This window comes from Arabidopsis lyrata (genome assembly GCF_000004255.2).
Source record: "Arabidopsis lyrata subsp. lyrata unplaced genomic scaffold ARALYscaffold_4, whole genome shotgun sequence".
Classification (NCBI taxonomy): Eukaryota; Viridiplantae; Streptophyta; class Magnoliopsida; order Brassicales; family Brassicaceae; genus Arabidopsis; species Arabidopsis lyrata.
Window position 1 is genome coordinate 522,379 of NW_003302552.1, and position 16,544 is coordinate 538,922.

Here is a 16,544-nt window from a genome sequence, read left to right on the forward strand (position 1 = left end):
TGCGAAAAACAAAATGCAAGTATTTTCTCTTAAAAGCAAAAATAATGAAGAGACAACATCAAAACTACTATATTCCACACCAAAAATCGGAGAAACTCACTACTAAATTAGGTATACACTTGAAGAGAAATCAAACTTGGCAATCAGAATAATGAAAACCACAGATTCAAGATCCAACAAATAAACATGTTGCAAAGTAAATCCACAAAATAGATCATAAGTAGAAGATAGAGAATTCTGAAACATAACTTTCGTTCAATGAAGTTGCATTTAAGAGAGGGAGGCATAACAAATTAAGACTCATCAGAGTCTCAAGTCTTCGAACATGCCACCTTCCATTGTAAAAACACGATAAAAAAAAAAAGAGAAGAGATTGAGGCATAACCTCAGATAAGGGAAATTTCAGTATTCAGTTTCATATAGGGAGGCAGAACCAAACGAAGAGGCTTCATCTTCTGTTCACACTACAAGAAGAAAATGAGATGATTTTGAGGAATAACTTGATATGACGGTACTTGTGGTTAAATTCAAGAGGGATGCAGAACACTACCTAAAAGGTCACTGAGATCACGCTCAAGGTACATAAGATAGATGTCTTGAAGTTGTTCCTCTTCTGTTGCTTCCTCACGGTCGTCCTATATGAATCCGGAAAAGAAAAGTGATGAAAGTGAAGAATTTGTTTGTTTAAATAATCGGTTAACTCTTTACCTTAGACATTATAGTTTGACTATCATATCCATGCTCGCAATGATAACATGCGTAATATATATCATCCATGTATGATTCACGGACAGACCATTTTTTCCTGTGAGAAGTGTATACTTGTGTGAGAGTATGCTGATGCCGTTGGTTCTTCACATTAGCTGGAAACCCAACACACTCTACATGTGCGCTGAACATACAGTCAATACATCCGTAGAACGACAAACCACATGGTCTAGTGCAAACACTGCAAGCTCGAGTCACCCTTAAATCATTGTTCCAAAAGTTATAGAGATAGTGCCTATGAGATTTGATCTTGCTTGGTACTACCACTGCTTTGATGCAATCAATATGGAAATTGATTTTGCAAATGGTACAAAGATAGCCATACTTTGTTGTAATATTCAGTTGGCAGGCCGTGCACTTGGATCCACTTTCAAGCAGTGAAATTGCTAGCATGTGATCAGAATGAAGTGGATGACCAACTAGTACTTGCCTCCCAACTTGGATACATAGAGGGTGATATATATCTTCACACACCACGCATGAAAAAGCCTTCCCACACAACTTCTCATCACATATAGAACAAGCGATAGGATGTGACCTTGAGACAATAACTTGGAACAAGCTATGTTTGTCTTGTATGCAAAGTCCTATCTGACCCATGTGTAATGCACCATGCATTTTTTTGTCTTTCAAAGCGCAATTGATGTCGATGATAAAATTGCATATACGACAGAAGAGATTGTACCCTTTTATATCAGCTTTGCAGGACTTACACGTACCTTGAATCCATCTAGGGGAATTTGGTAGAAGGGTCAAAAAATGGTTCAAATGAAATTGATGCCTTGATGGTCGCCCAAGCTCTGCACAGAAATCATGTGATTGGAAGCTACATGTCTCACATTTGCAAGGATTATCATGTATCTTTGTACCACACATGTTGCACTTTCCTTCTTCCTCAAGCTCACTCATGTGGATCAGTCTCATCACATGAATATGATTGAAGCTATTAACCTGGAGCATAGATTTGAAACAATTTAGGGGAAGACATTGTTTCACTAGTGTATTGATTATAATAAAAAGCCATACCAGTAACATATCTTCTGATTCACTGGTTTCAAGGTCTGTAAGATTTTTGGATCTTGTGTCTTTGCTGCAAGAGTACAAATCTTTCAAGTACAATGGGGAAGGTACTTCCTGTTGGCAATGAGTAAGAGTACTAGCTCATCATTTTCGTCAATATATATACCATCATCATTATAAGAAAAAAACAGAGCTATTAATTACCTCGCGTAGAATGCATTCAGTGTGACCAAGAAAATCACATTCTTCACAGGAATACGCAGGATGTCCTGAATGTAACAGAGTCTCACAAACACCACAATACTCCAAAAAATCATCCTCCGCTCCGACTCTTTTATATCTAAGTTGATGGATGTGATAGGATTTCCTGACCACATATTCAGGTATCTCAAGACACTTGGTATGACATTTCAAATCACATTCGACGCATATATAATAAAAACTGTCATAGACCACAGTTTCTTCGCATATTATACATGGGCATTTTACTCTATCATCAGCGACACGACGAGTATCTTGTACATAAAACAACCTGTGTTCATGAGACTTATGCAACAAACCCCGCAGCAAGGCATCTGCACATCTCAGATGAAGGTAAAACCCACATTCTAAGCAACCAAATGGGACACCAACAAATTTGCCTGTACATGCACTACAAGACTTCCGACCGTCAAAAGTTTGTATATAATCAAGGCGTTTGAGAGGGTGCAGAGGATGCACGGGATGTTGAATCTCTGTTGGAAGATCAAGGCAACGCTCGTGTAAAAACAAGTAACAGTGAACGCAACCGTAACAGGTTGCAGTGAAAGAGAGAGGTTGCTCACAGAGAAGGCAAGAGCCTCTGGAATCTGGTCCCGGCCTACACCTCTTAAGCTGGTGTTCATGGCTGTAATGGAGCATCTCTTTGGCTTCCCAACCCGTTGTTATGCTCTTGTGAAGTGCACAACCCAAATCAAGATAGATCTCACACTTGTTACACTCGTAGTAGTAGGTTCCAGAAGACATGTTTCCGCACCCGACGCACACCATGTATTTGGTCTTCCGATCATCTTCGCCAATACGAAACTCTAGAGGGTGCTCCGGATGAAGATGGTGTGACATTTGCTGGGGAAGATCTGAGCAAGCTTTGCAGAGATCGAAATTACAAGGGTCACAGGCGAATTCAACAGGTTCATCTTTGAAGCAGATGTTGCAGATCCCATTTGCGACGATCCCCGGCGAGGTCAACTCGCATTCATGAGATCCATGTTGGAGCTTTCCCATCGAGAGAGAGCAAGAAAGTCAACCAAGAAAAATGTTCAGAACTTTAGTTGCTTCTCTGTTTTTTTATTTTAAAAGTTCGTTTTCCAATTATTTGTGTTTTTGAGTTTTGATTTCAGCTATAATTTTGGGTCAAGTTTGGGATTTCGGGTCGGGTCAATTTTTGGTTGGGATATCGAGTTTGCTACTTTAACTGTAGAGTTTTTTAATTAATGTGTTTAAAAAATGGTGGTTTTTTTTAAAAAGGAGTAATGGACTGTTACTTTTTTTCTTAAAAACTCACATTTTGTTTACTTTAATATAAAAAAAAATCGATCTTAAGAACACAATGAGAAAAAAGTATCTACAGATCAATTTTTTTTCATATATTATATCTATTTTTGATAAATTTATAAATTATTAATTTATGATACTAATGAAACCATATGTTTACATAAGATTTTCAAATCTTATTTAATTTTGTCATTTTTAACATTGGTCCAATTCGGGACCAGATAAATTTATTAATTTATGGAGTATTAATTTATAGAGGTTTTCAAGTTTGGGATTTCGCGTCGGATCAATTTTTGAGTTTGCTAATTATTTGAGTAGTGGTAAAAATAAAATACATGGAGTTAGATTCCCATATCAAAACTCTTCTCTGGTGGGCTTAGTGAAATCTCGTAGATTGGTATGTAATAAGCCCGTTAATCATTGTATACGATTTATATAAAACTGAACTACTTGTTTCGTAACTACTCCTTCCACTATCTTAAATTTTAACAAAAAAAAAAAAAAACTTTGGATCTCATCTCCCGTTTCTCTCGTTGACTTGGATGGCAGAGCCACAGCATTTCTCCCATGAATGCCTGTTGACTTCGCCAAAGATCGTCGCCGAGGGGATTTGCAGCATTTGCTACAAAGATGAAGTCGTCGAGTTGGCATGTAACCCTTGCGAATTCAATCTTTGTAAAGCTTGCTCTCATGATCTGCCGCAGAAGGTGTCACACGATTTCCATCCGGATCATCCTCTAGAATTTTGTGTGCATAAGTACGATCAGAAACCGGGATATATCGTCTGCTCCGGGTGTGGTAACATGTCTTCTGGTTCTTTCTACAAGTGTAAAGAGTGTGAGATCTATCTGGATCTCGATTGTGCGCTCAGTGCGAACATCTTCAGGGGCTGGGGTGACAAAGACTTGCTCCATTACAGCCATTGCCACTTGCTTAAGAGGTGTAGACCGGGACCAGACGCTAGAGGTTCTTGCCTTCTCTGTGAGCTTCCCCTCTCTCCCTCTGCAATATGTTACGGTTGCGTTCACTGTTACTCATTTGTTCACGAACGCTGTATTGATTTTCCAAGAGAGATTGCACATCCTGTGCATCCTGCACACCCTCTCAAACGACTTGATTACACACGTTCTAGTCGCTGTGATATATGCGGGGAAATCATTGCCAGTATCCCATTTGGTTGTCTAGAATGCGTTTTTGACGCTCATTTGAGGTGTTTAGATTCTTTTCTGCGAGGTCTTATGCACAAGTCTCATCAGCACATGTTGATTTATAGAACTAAATCTTACATAAGTTTCACAGAAAACCATCAATGTCAAATATGCGGGAGATGTAATGAGATCTCTCTGGACTCTTTTTTTTACTGCATGGAATGCTGTATGGTTTTCCATTTCGAGTGTCTTGAGATACCTGAGTTTGTGGTCGCCAAGTCTCATCACATTCATCCACTTGTGTGCAAATTGCTCCCATATGAGGAAGAATTTTTGGAGTATTGTGGCGTTTGCGAGACAATGGTATATGCAGGACATCATGTTTATTCCTGTGAAGAATGTGGTTTTCTGGGCCACATTGAATGCATTCTACGCAAGGTAATTAACATTTCGTTACATTTCTGGTTTAATTTTTGTAATGATGATGGTTGGTCCAGAAGACGATGACGATATGATCTACTCTTTGTTATATAATCCACAGGAAGTGCCTTCGCCATTATACTTGAAAGATCTTTACGCTTGCAGCAAAGACAACACAAGTTCAACAAATCAAGAGGACCATGATACCAATGAGCTAGAAACCAAACTTATGGTATGGTTTTTTTTTTTCTTGAACAAATGGTATGAATTTTTATTACATTCATTACACTAGTTTAAATTAAAAGAGTGTATACTCTTTTCATTTATTGGTTGTGACTACGCTTCCCTTGAATAATTCAGGTTAATAGTATGAAGGGGCATATTCATGTGATGAGATTCGTTGATGTCAGTGAACTTGATGAAACTGCAAATTGCAACATATGTAAAACAAGAATACTTAGTAGCCCATGTAAATGCGAGACATGCAGCTTTCAGGCGCATAATTTCTGCGCAGAGCTAGGGCGATCATTGAAGCATCGAGTCCATAAGCATCCTTTGACACTCTTGCCAGAGGCCCCTGCAGGTGCAGGGGTTACTATGAATTGCGACATTTGCACAAATGATATCCAAGGGTTCAATCTCTTCTGTCGGCTATGCAATTTTGTCATCCATACCAATTGCATATTTAAAGGTAAACATTTGTTTACGGAGTTACAAAGAGGGCAAAAAATCATTGGAAGCTGTGAAGGGATGATTAGATGCATTCAAAAAGACCATTCGTTGGATCAAATTATGGTCTCAAAGTCGTATTCCATGGCTTGCGCTATATGTGAAGAGAAGGTGTGTGGAAAAGACAAGACCATACATATGTCATCGCTTATGCTTTCAACATTTGTGGAGCGTCTGATCAATCAAAGCTCACTTGTTTCATGTTTGGAGTGTGAAGATGTATATCATCCCCTGTGTGTGGAAGTTGAAAGGCAAATAAGATTCTATCATCCACTTCATCCTGATCACAACCTTAGAGTTTCATTTGTAAGTGGATCCAAATGCAGTGCCTGCAAGCTGGAAATTAGAAAGTATGGCTATCATTGTTCCACTTGCGAAATCAGTTTCCATATTAAATGCATCAAAGCTGTAAGATTGCCAAAAGAGATCAAGCCTCACAGCCACTATTTCTATCACTTCTGGATTGCTGACTCGACGATCACTCGAACTTGCCGTGTGTGCGCTAGACCCTGCGGTGTGTCGTTCTACGGATGTATTAGTTGTGACTTCAACGCCCATGCAGAGTGTATTGGGTTTCCATCACATGTGAAGAACCAACAACATCAGCATACTCTCGTGGAAGAAAGTAATCGTGTTTGGCCTAGTCTCTGCTCTCTCTGTGGAGAAAGTATCGGGGTTAGGAAACTACACGGAAGAAAATGCTCCAATGTGTTTTATTCATGCCAACACTGTGGTGACGAGTTTCACCTCAAATGCATAATGTCTACGGTAACATTTTAATCAATCATCTTGTACAACTTTAACCATTGACTTTTGCAGTTTTATTTTCAATTTTAAAAAATATTTATACAGGATGGCCGTGAAACTGCAACAGAAGAGGATCAAGTTGGAGACATCTATCTTATGTACCTTGAGCGTCATCTCTTGGAGCTGTTAAAAAGTGAGTCTTAGTTTGGTAACGCAACTTTTCCGTTATTCTCAAGTAGTTATGCATCAACTTCTTCTCATTTTATCCTTATCTTTGTTTCAACAGATGATGACCGAAGATGGTATTTGTCTTAGTTTTGTCTTTACCCCTCCCTGTAAGAACTAAGGAAGCCAACTTCCTTTATCTGAGGTTATGTCTCTTTGCTTGATTTGCGTTTACTTTTTCAAAGTGCCAAGTTTGATGCTGGTGTGCCTGTACCACTGTGTTTTTCTCTAAGTTGTTTTTACCGTTTACTACATTTCAAAAACGTTTGCATTTTTAACACGAATTTCTTTCTATCTTTCGTCTCATCGGGGTTAACTCCATATTGGATTCAATGATATTCATAAAGAAACATGTATTTACAAGATAAACAGTGTCTAACCAATGCAAAATTAGTTGAATTTTTCTTCCGAGTCTGGTTCCTCTATGACGCTGATTCTCGAATGTAGTCTAGAGCCTTGCGGAATCCCCAATGGCGGATTTTCGCAAGAACAATTGTCAACAGCAAAGAGTTCCCACTCCTTAATCCCACATTTCTCCAATGCAGACTTCAATCTCTCCTTTTCCTTCTCTGCCGGGTAGGAACCATCCGGTGTCACGAGCACAGCCCCGGTGTAAGACTGTCCCGCTACACGAGCCGCTCCATTGTAATGGAACAGTCCCCAACTTAGATCATCAGATACATCAACAATAGTCCACAACTCATTCGACACCACACCATTGTCCAAAACGCTGAAACGAAATGTTGCAGGGATCTTTCCTCTCTTAACCGAGTATCTCCTCCTTCTCCACACTAGCTTCCCTTCAAGTGTTCTGACCTGAAACACGGGTTCATACCAAAAAGCCGACTTCCCTTTCCCTCTGTAGAAAAGCTGGTACTGACATGGAAACTGATCATAAGCCGGGTTTTGTCCAGCCACGACACGCCAGCTCCAATCCAATTCCCCTAACCATCCAACAAACAAGTCTTCTGCTGTATCATGACACAACTCCTTCCCTCGAAAACTCGTCATGGGAGGCACATAAGGCTTCTCAGGGATCTTTGCATCCAGTTCTAAACAATTGTGTTTCTGTAGTACACAAAGAGAGAATGCTTCAAAGTAAGGACTCTCATAAGAAGCAATGCATCTGTAACTACACACCTGATCCACAGGACTACATTGGTTCAAACACTGAAGAGCTTTTCGACAATTCGGATCCAAAAGACAGTTCAAAATCTGAAGTCCACAGTTTTTAACCATACAAGTAAGGGTAGAAAACCCTTTGGACCTCAAGTTCTGCAACACAGGAACTGGTCTTATATAAGCGTTGATAATCACAAGTAAACAGAACCTTATATCATCAGAGTTACGACGTTCCCAAGCATCTCCTACAGTCTTCACAACCTCTGTTACTTGTTTATCTTGATTCACACTTCCAATATCAGTCCCTCCAAGCCTGTTCATCAAATCTGAAGAAGACTCGAAGCAAATCATGTTCTTGACGTTTCTGCTGTTAGTCAAAATCCAATTCACAGATTCTGAGTTATTAACAGCAACAACAACCAAGATATCAGTCTGATTCAGTTCCTGTTTCAGAGTCAAAGCTCTCTGATCATTTGAACTCAGAATTTCATCATCAAAGACGAGCATTTCATATCCTTCATCAACCCATTTCAATCTTCTTGCCTGTAAAAAAAAAAGAATTTTGCAATTGTAATCAGAATATACTACGATTCAGAAACCTAAATGTTGAGGAATTTGCAACAATTGTTACCGAGAGAGAGAAGACAATTACTTACAGTGTGGAGCATAACTTCTTCCCAGGAGGTGGATTTGAGTGGGCTTAGTGTTCCCTTACCGACGAGAGAAATCAATTTCACCGGAGGCTCAGGCTTCTCTATCTTCGTACTCTTCTCAGTCTCCAAAACCGAGCGAACAATGGAGAACGATTTGTCACTCAAAGCAAGACGAGGCTTCCGGTAGAATTTAACCGGAGCAAAATCCGGTCGACGAGTGACAAACCGGTTAAGGAAGGAAGAAGACTCTCTCGTTCCCGAAAGAGAAGGAGCTTTGATAGAAATCGCCATGGCGAAGAAACACAGTAAGTAGTTAACGTCCTCAGACATACCTTTTATAATTGTTCACAATTTTGCCACGTGTTCAATTATGATTGGTCTAGTAACTTGAAACTTCGATTAGAAGAAAGAAAGGTGTAGAAATTCCCAGAAAACCAAATAATTACATTTCATTAGCCGATTTAAACCGATGATCATAAAATTTTGTATTATCCCTATTTTTCTGGCAACTTTTTCCTAGCATAAAAGATAAATACAATTATGACATTAGTTTTCAGGTTGTTTTTGCTTGCAACACTTTTGATTCGATTTAACATCAACTTTTATTTAATCATCATCTCAAATTCCAGTTATCACCATTATCAAAAACATGAAACAACGTTTGTGTCTAAGAATCTCAAAGCACAGAGAAAGTTAGACTCAAATCCAGGTGAGAGACCTTATTGAACGCCAAACCAAAACAGCAAAGGGAACGATCTTCTCTTTCAAAGACAATCAAGTGAGAGATCTTTCTTCTGCCTTTTCTTACAACAAATCAAATGTTTCAAACCTTAGATGAAGTTACGGATGTCCAGAGACTTCACGTCCGGCATTTCCTCATCCTGGAATTCCTCCCTGAATAATCCGCAAGTTTCCATCGCGTTATGACATGATTAATATCAAAGATTGATTAAATTGAGAAACGAAACGAAAAACAAAACTCACTTCTTTTTCTGAGATTCCATAGCTTCAACAGCATCACTCTTCAGCTCATCCAACTGTGCTTTGGCCATGCTGAGCTCCAAATTGTCCTCGTACTTAGGAAGATCTTCTTTCCTAATCCCAAGCCTGCTCAGATTAATGAGACGCAAGCATGCAATTCAATTAGCTATAAATATGTAAAAATCGACATATATAAGGAGCAATGAAAATCATTTGTTCGGGTGGTTGAAAAATGATAACGCACTTTTTGTTGCCTTTCTCAAACTCTGCAACCAAAAGATCCATTCCTTTCTTGTCGCTTCTTAGGAGAGGCTTCTTTATGTCCTTCTCGACTTTCTCCAAAGCCTCGAACATCATGGCCTCAGCACCAAGCTCATCAGTAAGCCCCCTCCTGCAAGATTTATCACAAGTGGAAGAATAACTAAAGACTGCTTCCAACAATTCTTCAAATGTTGCAAACAATAGCAACGTAAAGAGGGAGATGAAAAGATTGGCGAAAAAAAAAAAAAAGAGGGAGATGAAAAGATAGATAGTTATATGCATTTTTCAGATAATTGCTTAACAATCATATTCAAGATATTACAGGGTGATACTTCAATATAATAGAATTACTTTTATTAACATAAGAAGAGTAACTTGACAGGTGAGGGAACACTACCCAAAAGAATGACTGAAACTAATTCGAATTCTAATACTTACCTGGTGCGGATTTCCTGCAACTTCAACAAGTATGCACGAGCATCTGGAATGTCTTGAGTTTCAGTATCAATGTCATGTTTAATGCGTTGAGATTCTGAGAACATGTCTGCCCTGCATACCAAGAAAACGCATGACAAGCAATCAAATTAACAGAATTATGATAGTAGCTCTGACCCATAATGTGAAAGCTTGGGGGAAATCGAAAAGTGAAACAAGGAAATCCCAATAGCCAGAAATAGAGACAGCAACATACATTCAAGCTAAATAACAAACATCTTAAAAACAGCAACAAGAGGCCTACTTTTGCCTGATGGTCTTCATAACAGTAGCATACTGTTTTACCGCAGCTGGGTCCTCTGGATCAAGGGTGATCTTTTCTTTACGGAGAATATCAACAGCAGCCTGGAATTTGTTCTTGATATCAAAAAAGACACCCTTCAACATCTCTGTAAAAAAGGTGTAAGACTTGAGTCAATAATAGTAAAAAGCAATGCTTGTTCACTCTAAACACATACTACAGATCTCAGCAACATATTAAACATAATCCATCATAAACACTCAACAGAAGAAGTAAGGAGATAAACAGTCCTAGCAATCATAGCCTCAGTTTCACAAGATTATGTTACATTGACCAGTATAGTTTTTCTACACAATTCTCATCGAGAAAGTGACTCGACACATTCTTAAGTAGACACGATGTTAAACTCAAAAACATGAACAGCTAAACAAGGGAAGGCAAGTGTTTTCAGAAAAATAATGCAACCAGAAGCATTGAAATCAACTACGCATGTTATTGAAAGCAATGTTCTACGCATAATAACAAATCAAAGGTGTCAGTTTTGTTCACAAACCATCTCCTTTAAAGGTTGGACGAGCAGCTTCCTTTGCAAAAGCTCTGACTGGAATAGCATGCTGCTGCTGCAAAATGACCAGACTCCCCTGTAACTGCATAATGAGAGTAAGATAAGTTAAAGCTAATCCATGAAACCAGAAATGTATTGGTCAATCAAAAGTTTTTGATGAAAAAATACTTCTTGCAAATCGATATCATACCAGCAGAGTAGCAAAACCCATTAAAAATTGATCATTCGATTCAACAAACTCTCCGATCGAGATCGTAACAAAAATTCGAAATGGCACACCCTAAGATGTGATTCGGTGATAGATACGGTAAAATCCAAATAACCTCACTCTACTTATCGCATGGAAACACATAAAAACCCAGAAAATCGGAGAAAAACACCAAAAAGGAATCAGAGAGAGCGAAGAAGAGAATCAAAAGGAAATGATTGAAACAAATCAGAAGAATCGAGGGAGAGAGTATAGACCTGCTTAGATCTGGAGAGGAAACGAGAAGCGTAAGCCATTTCTTGATCGAATCGAGTCGCTGTCGCTGTGGAGTTGACGAAATTTAGGGTTTGTGGTGTGTTGTTGAGATCCTATCTGAGCGACGGAGCAGAACAAGTACCAGGCAGAGCCAGTAATTGTACAGCGTTGATTACGATCAACGGCTGAGATCTATTCCCCATACGGGAATTTTTTTTTTTTTTTTTTAACGCTAATTAGAGCTAAAATAAAATTATTTGGTTTTGAGAAAATTAACCAAAAAAATTATAAATATATAGTATCAATTAAAATTAAAGATAAAATAATAATAATAATAATAATAAATATCAATTAAATTCGTAAGGTATTTAAGTGGAATGAAAACTATCTTTTCAAAATTTCCAATAACATCAAAATCTTCCAATTTGGCGATTGGGAAATCTTCCAACGAATGTTGAACTTCTCAGGTATCGAAATTGTTATAATTCTCAAAATACTTGATTTATTTTGATTTTTTGTCTTTTATCCAAATAATTTGAAAATATATTTGAGACAACTAATAATAGAAATGTGCTTGAAAACCATCACGATCGCACTACACACTTATTGAAAACATATTAAAATGATAGTGAAAATAAGTAAAATACGTTGCTATCAACATATATTTAGTGTAATTTGCTATTTCTTCAAATTACATTGATGTATCTTAACAAGTTACTGAAATGGTTGAACTTGCATTAGGAAAAAGTTGTTCTAACGATATGAATGTTGGCTAGTTTACTACTTCCTCTGTTCCAAATTATAAGATGCATTTGTTAAAAGCACAAAGATTAAGAAGTAATAAATGTTTATTTATTTATAAAAATTTAACCAATAGAAAAAGGGACAGCAGAATTTAAATGGTCATAAATAAACTAAATAAACATAAATTATGCATAAAAATCTGAAAAATCTTATATTGTGGAACAAGAAAAAAAGGCTTAAACATCCTATAATTTGGAACAGAGGGAGTACTTGAAGATCACCAAATGTATCATTTTCTGCACCATATCATCATCACCACCTAGACGACCTTGTCCGTCCCCTGCATCTTGTCGTTGCGTAGAAGAAATTAAGTTTTTGTAAAACATGGTATACAAACAGGAACTGTGTTTGTTTTGAAACGTTATAGCGGTACAGCTAGCTTCCACTGGTTGAACTTGAAAAGTTGTCGGGGTTTGTTGGACTCTTGAACAAACCTAGGTACCGGGACAGCTTCCGGAACATATGGTCATCCTAAGCAGATCCAACATCTTGTCTTTCCCTCTCGTCCATATTCGCAATATAGAACCTTTGAACTTATTCCACAAATACATATCAAGAACATGTTTGTCATTCGTAGGATACATAATTTCTGTCACAACTTACAAGAGTTGTTAAACTTATGAGACGATTTGGTAACAAAAATAGATTTAACCACTAATTCGGTGGACGTACTTTCTCAACCCCTGTAAAAACTAACAAGAGTTGAACACGAAGGGCATCATCGTCGTGCTTTGGTATTCCCCAATCCCATCACTTATCATTCTCCTTATATCCATGATCATGCAATACATTACTAGCCATTTCGTTCCACCATTTCAATCCATGTACTTTGCCATTTTCACAGTTTAACAAATCACTCGTTACTTCCCCGATTCAATACTTTTCTATAAACACCTGTCCAACTAATATATATGCCTCATGATGATCTCCAAGTACTCTCTCCAAAAAATTCACTTTCACTCCTTGAACCATCTTTCCAAGCTCATCATATGTCAAATTGGGCATTGCTGCTTCCAGATTTGGTACAAAATTTGAGAATGCTAGTTCATTAAGAATTTGTTCATGTATCATGAGTTTAAACGTTGGAAAACGACAATGCTAGTTCATTAAGAATTTGTTCCTGTATCAAGAACTTTATAGGAGGAATCATGCCCATTAAGACAATACTATGAGTTAAGTTCGTTTTCCAACGTTTAAACCTACTTTTGCTACACCAAAATTTCTGCAACCAACTTGCGCAAATTGATTATCGGTGGATAAAAATAAGATATGTTGCAAATTTTTAAAAAGTAAGCTTCGACTCGGAATGGATTAGAGAAACCATCATCTTGAAAAGACATGTTAGAAATCCCATATTAAAACTGATCACTAATTGTCAATTGATTTTTGAGTTGAAAACTCAGAGAACGTTTAACAAAATAGACATGTTTGAAAATGAGTTGCAACTAAAAGCTAAAGAGCAAAGTTGGTTGTTGTTTTTTGGTTTAAAGATAATGTTCACAAGAGGGATGAAGATTCTTTTTTCTTACATTCAATACAAAAAATATTGGTTGAGCCAATAAAAAAAGAGCATTAAGGAGAAATACAAAATTTGTTGAGCCTATAAAAAGGAGCATTAAGGAGAAGTACAAAATTTGTTGAGCCTATAAAAAGGAGCATTAAGGAGAAATACAAAAATTGTTGAGCCTATAGCTATAAAAAAGAGCATTAAGGAGAAATACAAAATTTGTGGAGCCTATATCAGAGGCGGAAAGACTCTAAACCAAACTATGTTTGTTTTTTAATGCCAAACATATATAAATTAACGTTACGGTTTCAAAAGGAAAAATCTAAGGGAGTAGTACTAATAGCCAAGAGCAGATCCAAGTGATTCGGTGATGGTACAATAAGTTGTCTCAACGAAAAGTTTTACAGAAATTAAATATAAAGTAATTAATGCTTTACATGAATCAAAACACTCAGAAAGTAGCATATATCAATTTGGTTATTTTTTGGTTAATAAACCCTCTCTATAAATGATATTAAACCAATAAATAAAAAAAGTTACCAAAAACAAAGACTGAAAATAAAAGAGCTGGGACTCGATATTATTGATCAGATATGTTAAATATGAATCAGCAAGCACAACCTCTTGTCTGATCTGGATCAATAATATCCGTAACAGAGTCATACACGCCTCTTGGATATCTGCAAATTCAAAAACCAACATGAACCTTAGAGAAAAATTGGAAAGAGTTGGATCTATGAATCAAAACTGTTATAGAAACTCACATGTCATTGGTTTGTTTACGTTCATTGGCGAGAGCAATGTGTGCAACACCCAAAAAAGCTTCATCGACATTGGTATCATCCTTCGCAGAGGTTTCATGGTACAGTATGTTCCCCTTTGAGCCACACCACTCGATGGCTCTCTTGTTTGAAACCTACATGAGTAGAATTGCGGAAGTTAGGGTTATTGATGGTTTTGAAGAGGAGATTAATGAAGATTATATCGGCTTACAACTCGGCTGTTTCCGCCATCTACATCGGTCTTGTTCCCGATTAAAACAAAGGGAAATGTATCCGGTTCCATAGGGTTTGCCTAGAAGATATCAGAAAATGGAATTAAAGCGGTCAGATTTTAGAAAAGATTTGCGTGGTAACTGTAACTTCTTGCACAAGAAAAAGAACATTAGTTAAAACCTGTTTGAGGAACTCTGTGTGCCAGTTATTGAGAGTTTCAAAAGATTTGAGATTGTTCACGTCGTACACAAGAACGCAACAATCAGCACCTCTATAGAACGCGGCCCCTAGACTTTGAAATCTCTCTTGTCCAGCAGTATCCCATATCTTAGAAATAGAGAGTTTCATAAGATTTTGACACCGAAAATGTGACATAAGGAATTATGTATATTAATTTACCTGTAAAGTGACAGGTTTTTCATCTATATGAAGCTCTTTGGTGACGAAATCTGCTCCGATCGTGGCCTTATATTGCTTGTTGAATTTCTTGTACACATATCTTAAGTCGCAAGTCAAGGCTACCGCAGCACAGATCTAACACACGCTATAAAAGATTGAACTAAAAAACCAAACCCAAATATGTTACTAATTTATAAGCTTAAAGGTGGGTTTAAACAAGGATACTGATTCATCAATGAAGTTTTGCCTACGCTGCATATATAAACAAAGATTCAGAACAAAAAAAGAAAACAGAGGCAAGAAAGTTCTTAATTTTTCCATTTTAAAGAACATAATAATAAAATAAATTAAACCCTCGCTTTGTATGGTTATCAAGAACAAGAGACAAGTCTGAAAAATCTTTAAGAACTCTGAGAAATTGTTACCCGCTATCTCCAAGAACAATGACCTTAAGCAATGTTCTATTCTTCGAAGAATCCATTGTCAAGAATCTACGAGATTGTTCTCCTTTTTTTACCAAGAAAGTTTCTTTCTGGTTTTTGGACAGAGACAAAAAGTCTACGAGATTGGTCTTGATGATCTTGCTTCTTCTTCTGTCTTCTGGGAGGAAAAAAGAAAGGAAAAGGACAAAAAAGAAGAAGAAGAAGTTATCACGTGTTATGATATTGGTTGATGTGAAGAGAAGCCATGTGAATCCTTTGCCAACTAAAAGCAAATAGTTAGGCCAAGCCAGCGAATACGAATACGAATCTAAAAACCCAAGTTCCATTTTTAATTAAATTGTTATTGACAAAAGAAGTATTTTTTTTTTTTCAATCATTGATTTTACAGGAGAATTGAGTTGTCTTTTGTTTTTCCGACAATTGTCAATTAAAATGTGTCTATATTTGGTCGCTGAGTCATCAGAAATAAGCTCATGATCGGCAAAATAATAGTTATTTTTTGTAAAAATTGCAAATAAATTTTAGTATGAATTTTGTTTGTTGTTTTTTGCCAATGACTTAAAAAGTCAATGAATATATACGTGTGGACATCTCGCTTTTGTAGTCTTGGTAACATTTTCTTCTTTTTTTCGAGATCGAAATACTAAAGTCTTGGTAACATTTTTAAATAAGTAAATTGTTGAAAGTAACAAAATAAGTAATTAACAGGTCTTTACCTAAAAAAAAAGAGAGATAATTAACAGGTGAAAAAGTATGAAAAAGCGATTAAATAAAAAGAAGATACTATTAGATAATGGAGATGTCATTTTGACATTTATTGATAAGGTGTCGACCAGATCGTGCTTGCCTTCACAATATCTCATATCTTCATTGGTCGTTGACAAGACAGATCATGTAGCTGTCAAAACATATACACTTTGTTTATCTTTTGTTAAAGAAAACATATAATATTTGTTTATATGTAATTTGTAATATTTTTTAAGATAATATTAAGGAATAGCTAAATAAAACACATAAATTAGGAA

General features: G+C 36.9%; 5 protein-coding genes across 5 annotated transcripts; 1 reads left to right on the forward strand and 4 right to left on the reverse strand.

Annotated features, from left to right (window-relative positions):
* Nucleotides 1-136: 136 nt before the first annotated feature.
* Nucleotides 137-3,197, reverse strand: LOC9314644. Its single transcript, XM_021027383.1, has 5 exons — nucleotides 1,993-3,197; nucleotides 1,795-1,902; nucleotides 709-1,719; nucleotides 551-635; nucleotides 137-464 (listed from the first exon to the last, which is right to left on the reverse strand). The coding sequence occupies exons 1-5, from the start codon at nucleotides 3,049-3,051 to the stop codon at nucleotides 460-462; spliced, it is 2,268 nt and encodes a 755-aa protein (XP_020883042.1). The 5' UTR covers nucleotides 3,052-3,197; the 3' UTR covers nucleotides 137-459.
* A 516-nt stretch (nucleotides 3,198-3,713) lies between these two features.
* On the forward strand, nucleotides 3,714-6,885 carry LOC9316468. Its single transcript, XM_002878531.2, has 5 exons — nucleotides 3,714-4,907; nucleotides 5,011-5,121; nucleotides 5,250-6,386; nucleotides 6,471-6,558; nucleotides 6,652-6,885. Exons 1-5 carry the CDS (start codon nucleotides 3,864-3,866, stop codon nucleotides 6,678-6,680), a joined length of 2,409 nt encoding a protein of 802 aa, XP_002878577.2. The 5' UTR covers nucleotides 3,714-3,863; the 3' UTR covers nucleotides 6,681-6,885.
* Nucleotides 6,886-6,896: 11 nt separating this feature from the next.
* Nucleotides 6,897-8,866, reverse strand: LOC9314645. Its single transcript, XM_021027882.1, has 2 exons — nucleotides 8,369-8,866; nucleotides 6,897-8,255 (listed from the first exon to the last, which is right to left on the reverse strand). The coding sequence occupies exons 1-2, from the start codon at nucleotides 8,693-8,695 to the stop codon at nucleotides 6,981-6,983; spliced, it is 1,602 nt and encodes a 533-aa protein (XP_020883541.1). The 5' UTR covers nucleotides 8,696-8,866; the 3' UTR covers nucleotides 6,897-6,980.
* Nucleotides 8,867-8,948: 82 nt separating this feature from the next.
* Nucleotides 8,949-11,573, reverse strand: LOC9316469 (probable ATP synthase 24 kDa subunit, mitochondrial). The gene is made up of 7 exons (XM_002880356.2): nucleotides 11,374-11,573; nucleotides 10,897-10,990; nucleotides 10,347-10,491; nucleotides 10,046-10,156; nucleotides 9,591-9,737; nucleotides 9,350-9,472; nucleotides 8,949-9,259 (listed from the first exon to the last, which is right to left on the reverse strand). Exons 1-7 carry the CDS (start codon nucleotides 11,410-11,412, stop codon nucleotides 9,196-9,198), a joined length of 723 nt encoding a protein of 240 aa, XP_002880402.1. The 5' UTR covers nucleotides 11,413-11,573; the 3' UTR covers nucleotides 8,949-9,195.
* Nucleotides 11,574-13,997: 2,424 nt separating this feature from the next.
* On the reverse strand, nucleotides 13,998-15,819 carry LOC9316470 (ras-related protein RABG2). The gene is made up of 7 exons (XM_021027086.1): nucleotides 15,502-15,819; nucleotides 15,302-15,328; nucleotides 15,077-15,176; nucleotides 14,858-15,004; nucleotides 14,676-14,756; nucleotides 14,447-14,598; nucleotides 13,998-14,362 (listed from the first exon to the last, which is right to left on the reverse strand). Exons 1-7 carry the CDS (start codon nucleotides 15,555-15,557, stop codon nucleotides 14,290-14,292), a joined length of 636 nt encoding a protein of 211 aa, XP_020882745.1. The 5' UTR covers nucleotides 15,558-15,819; the 3' UTR covers nucleotides 13,998-14,289.
* Nucleotides 15,820-16,544: the final 725 nt, after the last annotated feature.

What these genes read in the sequence shown, in the direction of transcription:
- LOC9316468 (XM_002878531.2), top strand. Translation starts at nt 3,864, where the DNA reads ATGGCAGAGCCACAGCATTTCTCCCATGAATGCCTGTTGACTTCGCCA. An exon ending in TTGAATGCATTCTACGCAAG is followed by an intron (nt 4,908 to 5,010) that starts GTAATTAACATT and finishes TATAATCCACAG; the next exon opens with GAAGTGCCTTCGCCATTATA. An exon ending in AGCTAGAAACCAAACTTATG is followed by an intron (nt 5,122 to 5,249) that starts GTATGGTTTTTT and finishes TGAATAATTCAG; the next exon opens with GTTAATAGTATGAAGGGGCA.
- LOC9314645 (XM_021027882.1), bottom strand. Translation starts at nt 8,695, where the DNA reads ATGTCTGAGGACGTTAACTACTTACTGTGTTTCTTCGCCATGGCGATT. An exon ending in AAGAAGTTATGCTCCACACT is followed by an intron (nt 8,256 to 8,368) that starts GTAAGTAATTGT and finishes TTTTTTTTACAG; the next exon opens with GCAAGAAGATTGAAATGGGT.
- LOC9314644 (XM_021027383.1), bottom strand. Translation starts at nt 3,051, where the DNA reads ATGGGAAAGCTCCAACATGGATCTCATGAATGCGAGTTGACCTCGCCG. An exon ending in CTGAATGCATTCTACGCGAG is followed by an intron (nt 1,903 to 1,992) that starts GTAATTAATAGC and finishes CATTGCCAACAG; the next exon opens with GAAGTACCTTCCCCATTGTA. An exon ending in GTCAAACTATAATGTCTAAG is followed by an intron (nt 636 to 708) that starts GTAAAGAGTTAA and finishes GGATTCATATAG; the next exon opens with GACGACCGTGAGGAAGCAAC.
- LOC9316470 (XM_021027086.1), bottom strand. Translation starts at nt 15,557, where the DNA reads ATGGATTCTTCGAAGAATAGAACATTGCTTAAGGTCATTGTTCTTGGA. An exon ending in ACACAGAGTTCCTCAAACAG is followed by an intron (nt 14,757 to 14,857) that starts GTTTTAACTAAT and finishes GATATCTTCTAG; the next exon opens with GCAAACCCTATGGAACCGGA. An exon ending in ATGGCGGAAACAGCCGAGTT is followed by an intron (nt 14,599 to 14,675) that starts GTAAGCCGATAT and finishes CTACTCATGTAG; the next exon opens with GTTTCAAACAAGAGAGCCAT.
- LOC9316469 (XM_002880356.2), bottom strand. Translation starts at nt 11,412, where the DNA reads ATGGCTTACGCTTCTCGTTTCCTCTCCAGATCTAAGCAG. An exon ending in TCCTCTCCAGATCTAAGCAG is followed by an intron (nt 10,991 to 11,373) that starts GTCTATACTCTC and finishes CTCATTATGCAG; the next exon opens with TTACAGGGGAGTCTGGTCAT. An exon ending in TCCAACCTTTAAAGGAGATG is followed by an intron (nt 10,492 to 10,896) that starts GTTTGTGAACAA and finishes CCTTTTTTACAG; the next exon opens with AGATGTTGAAGGGTGTCTTT.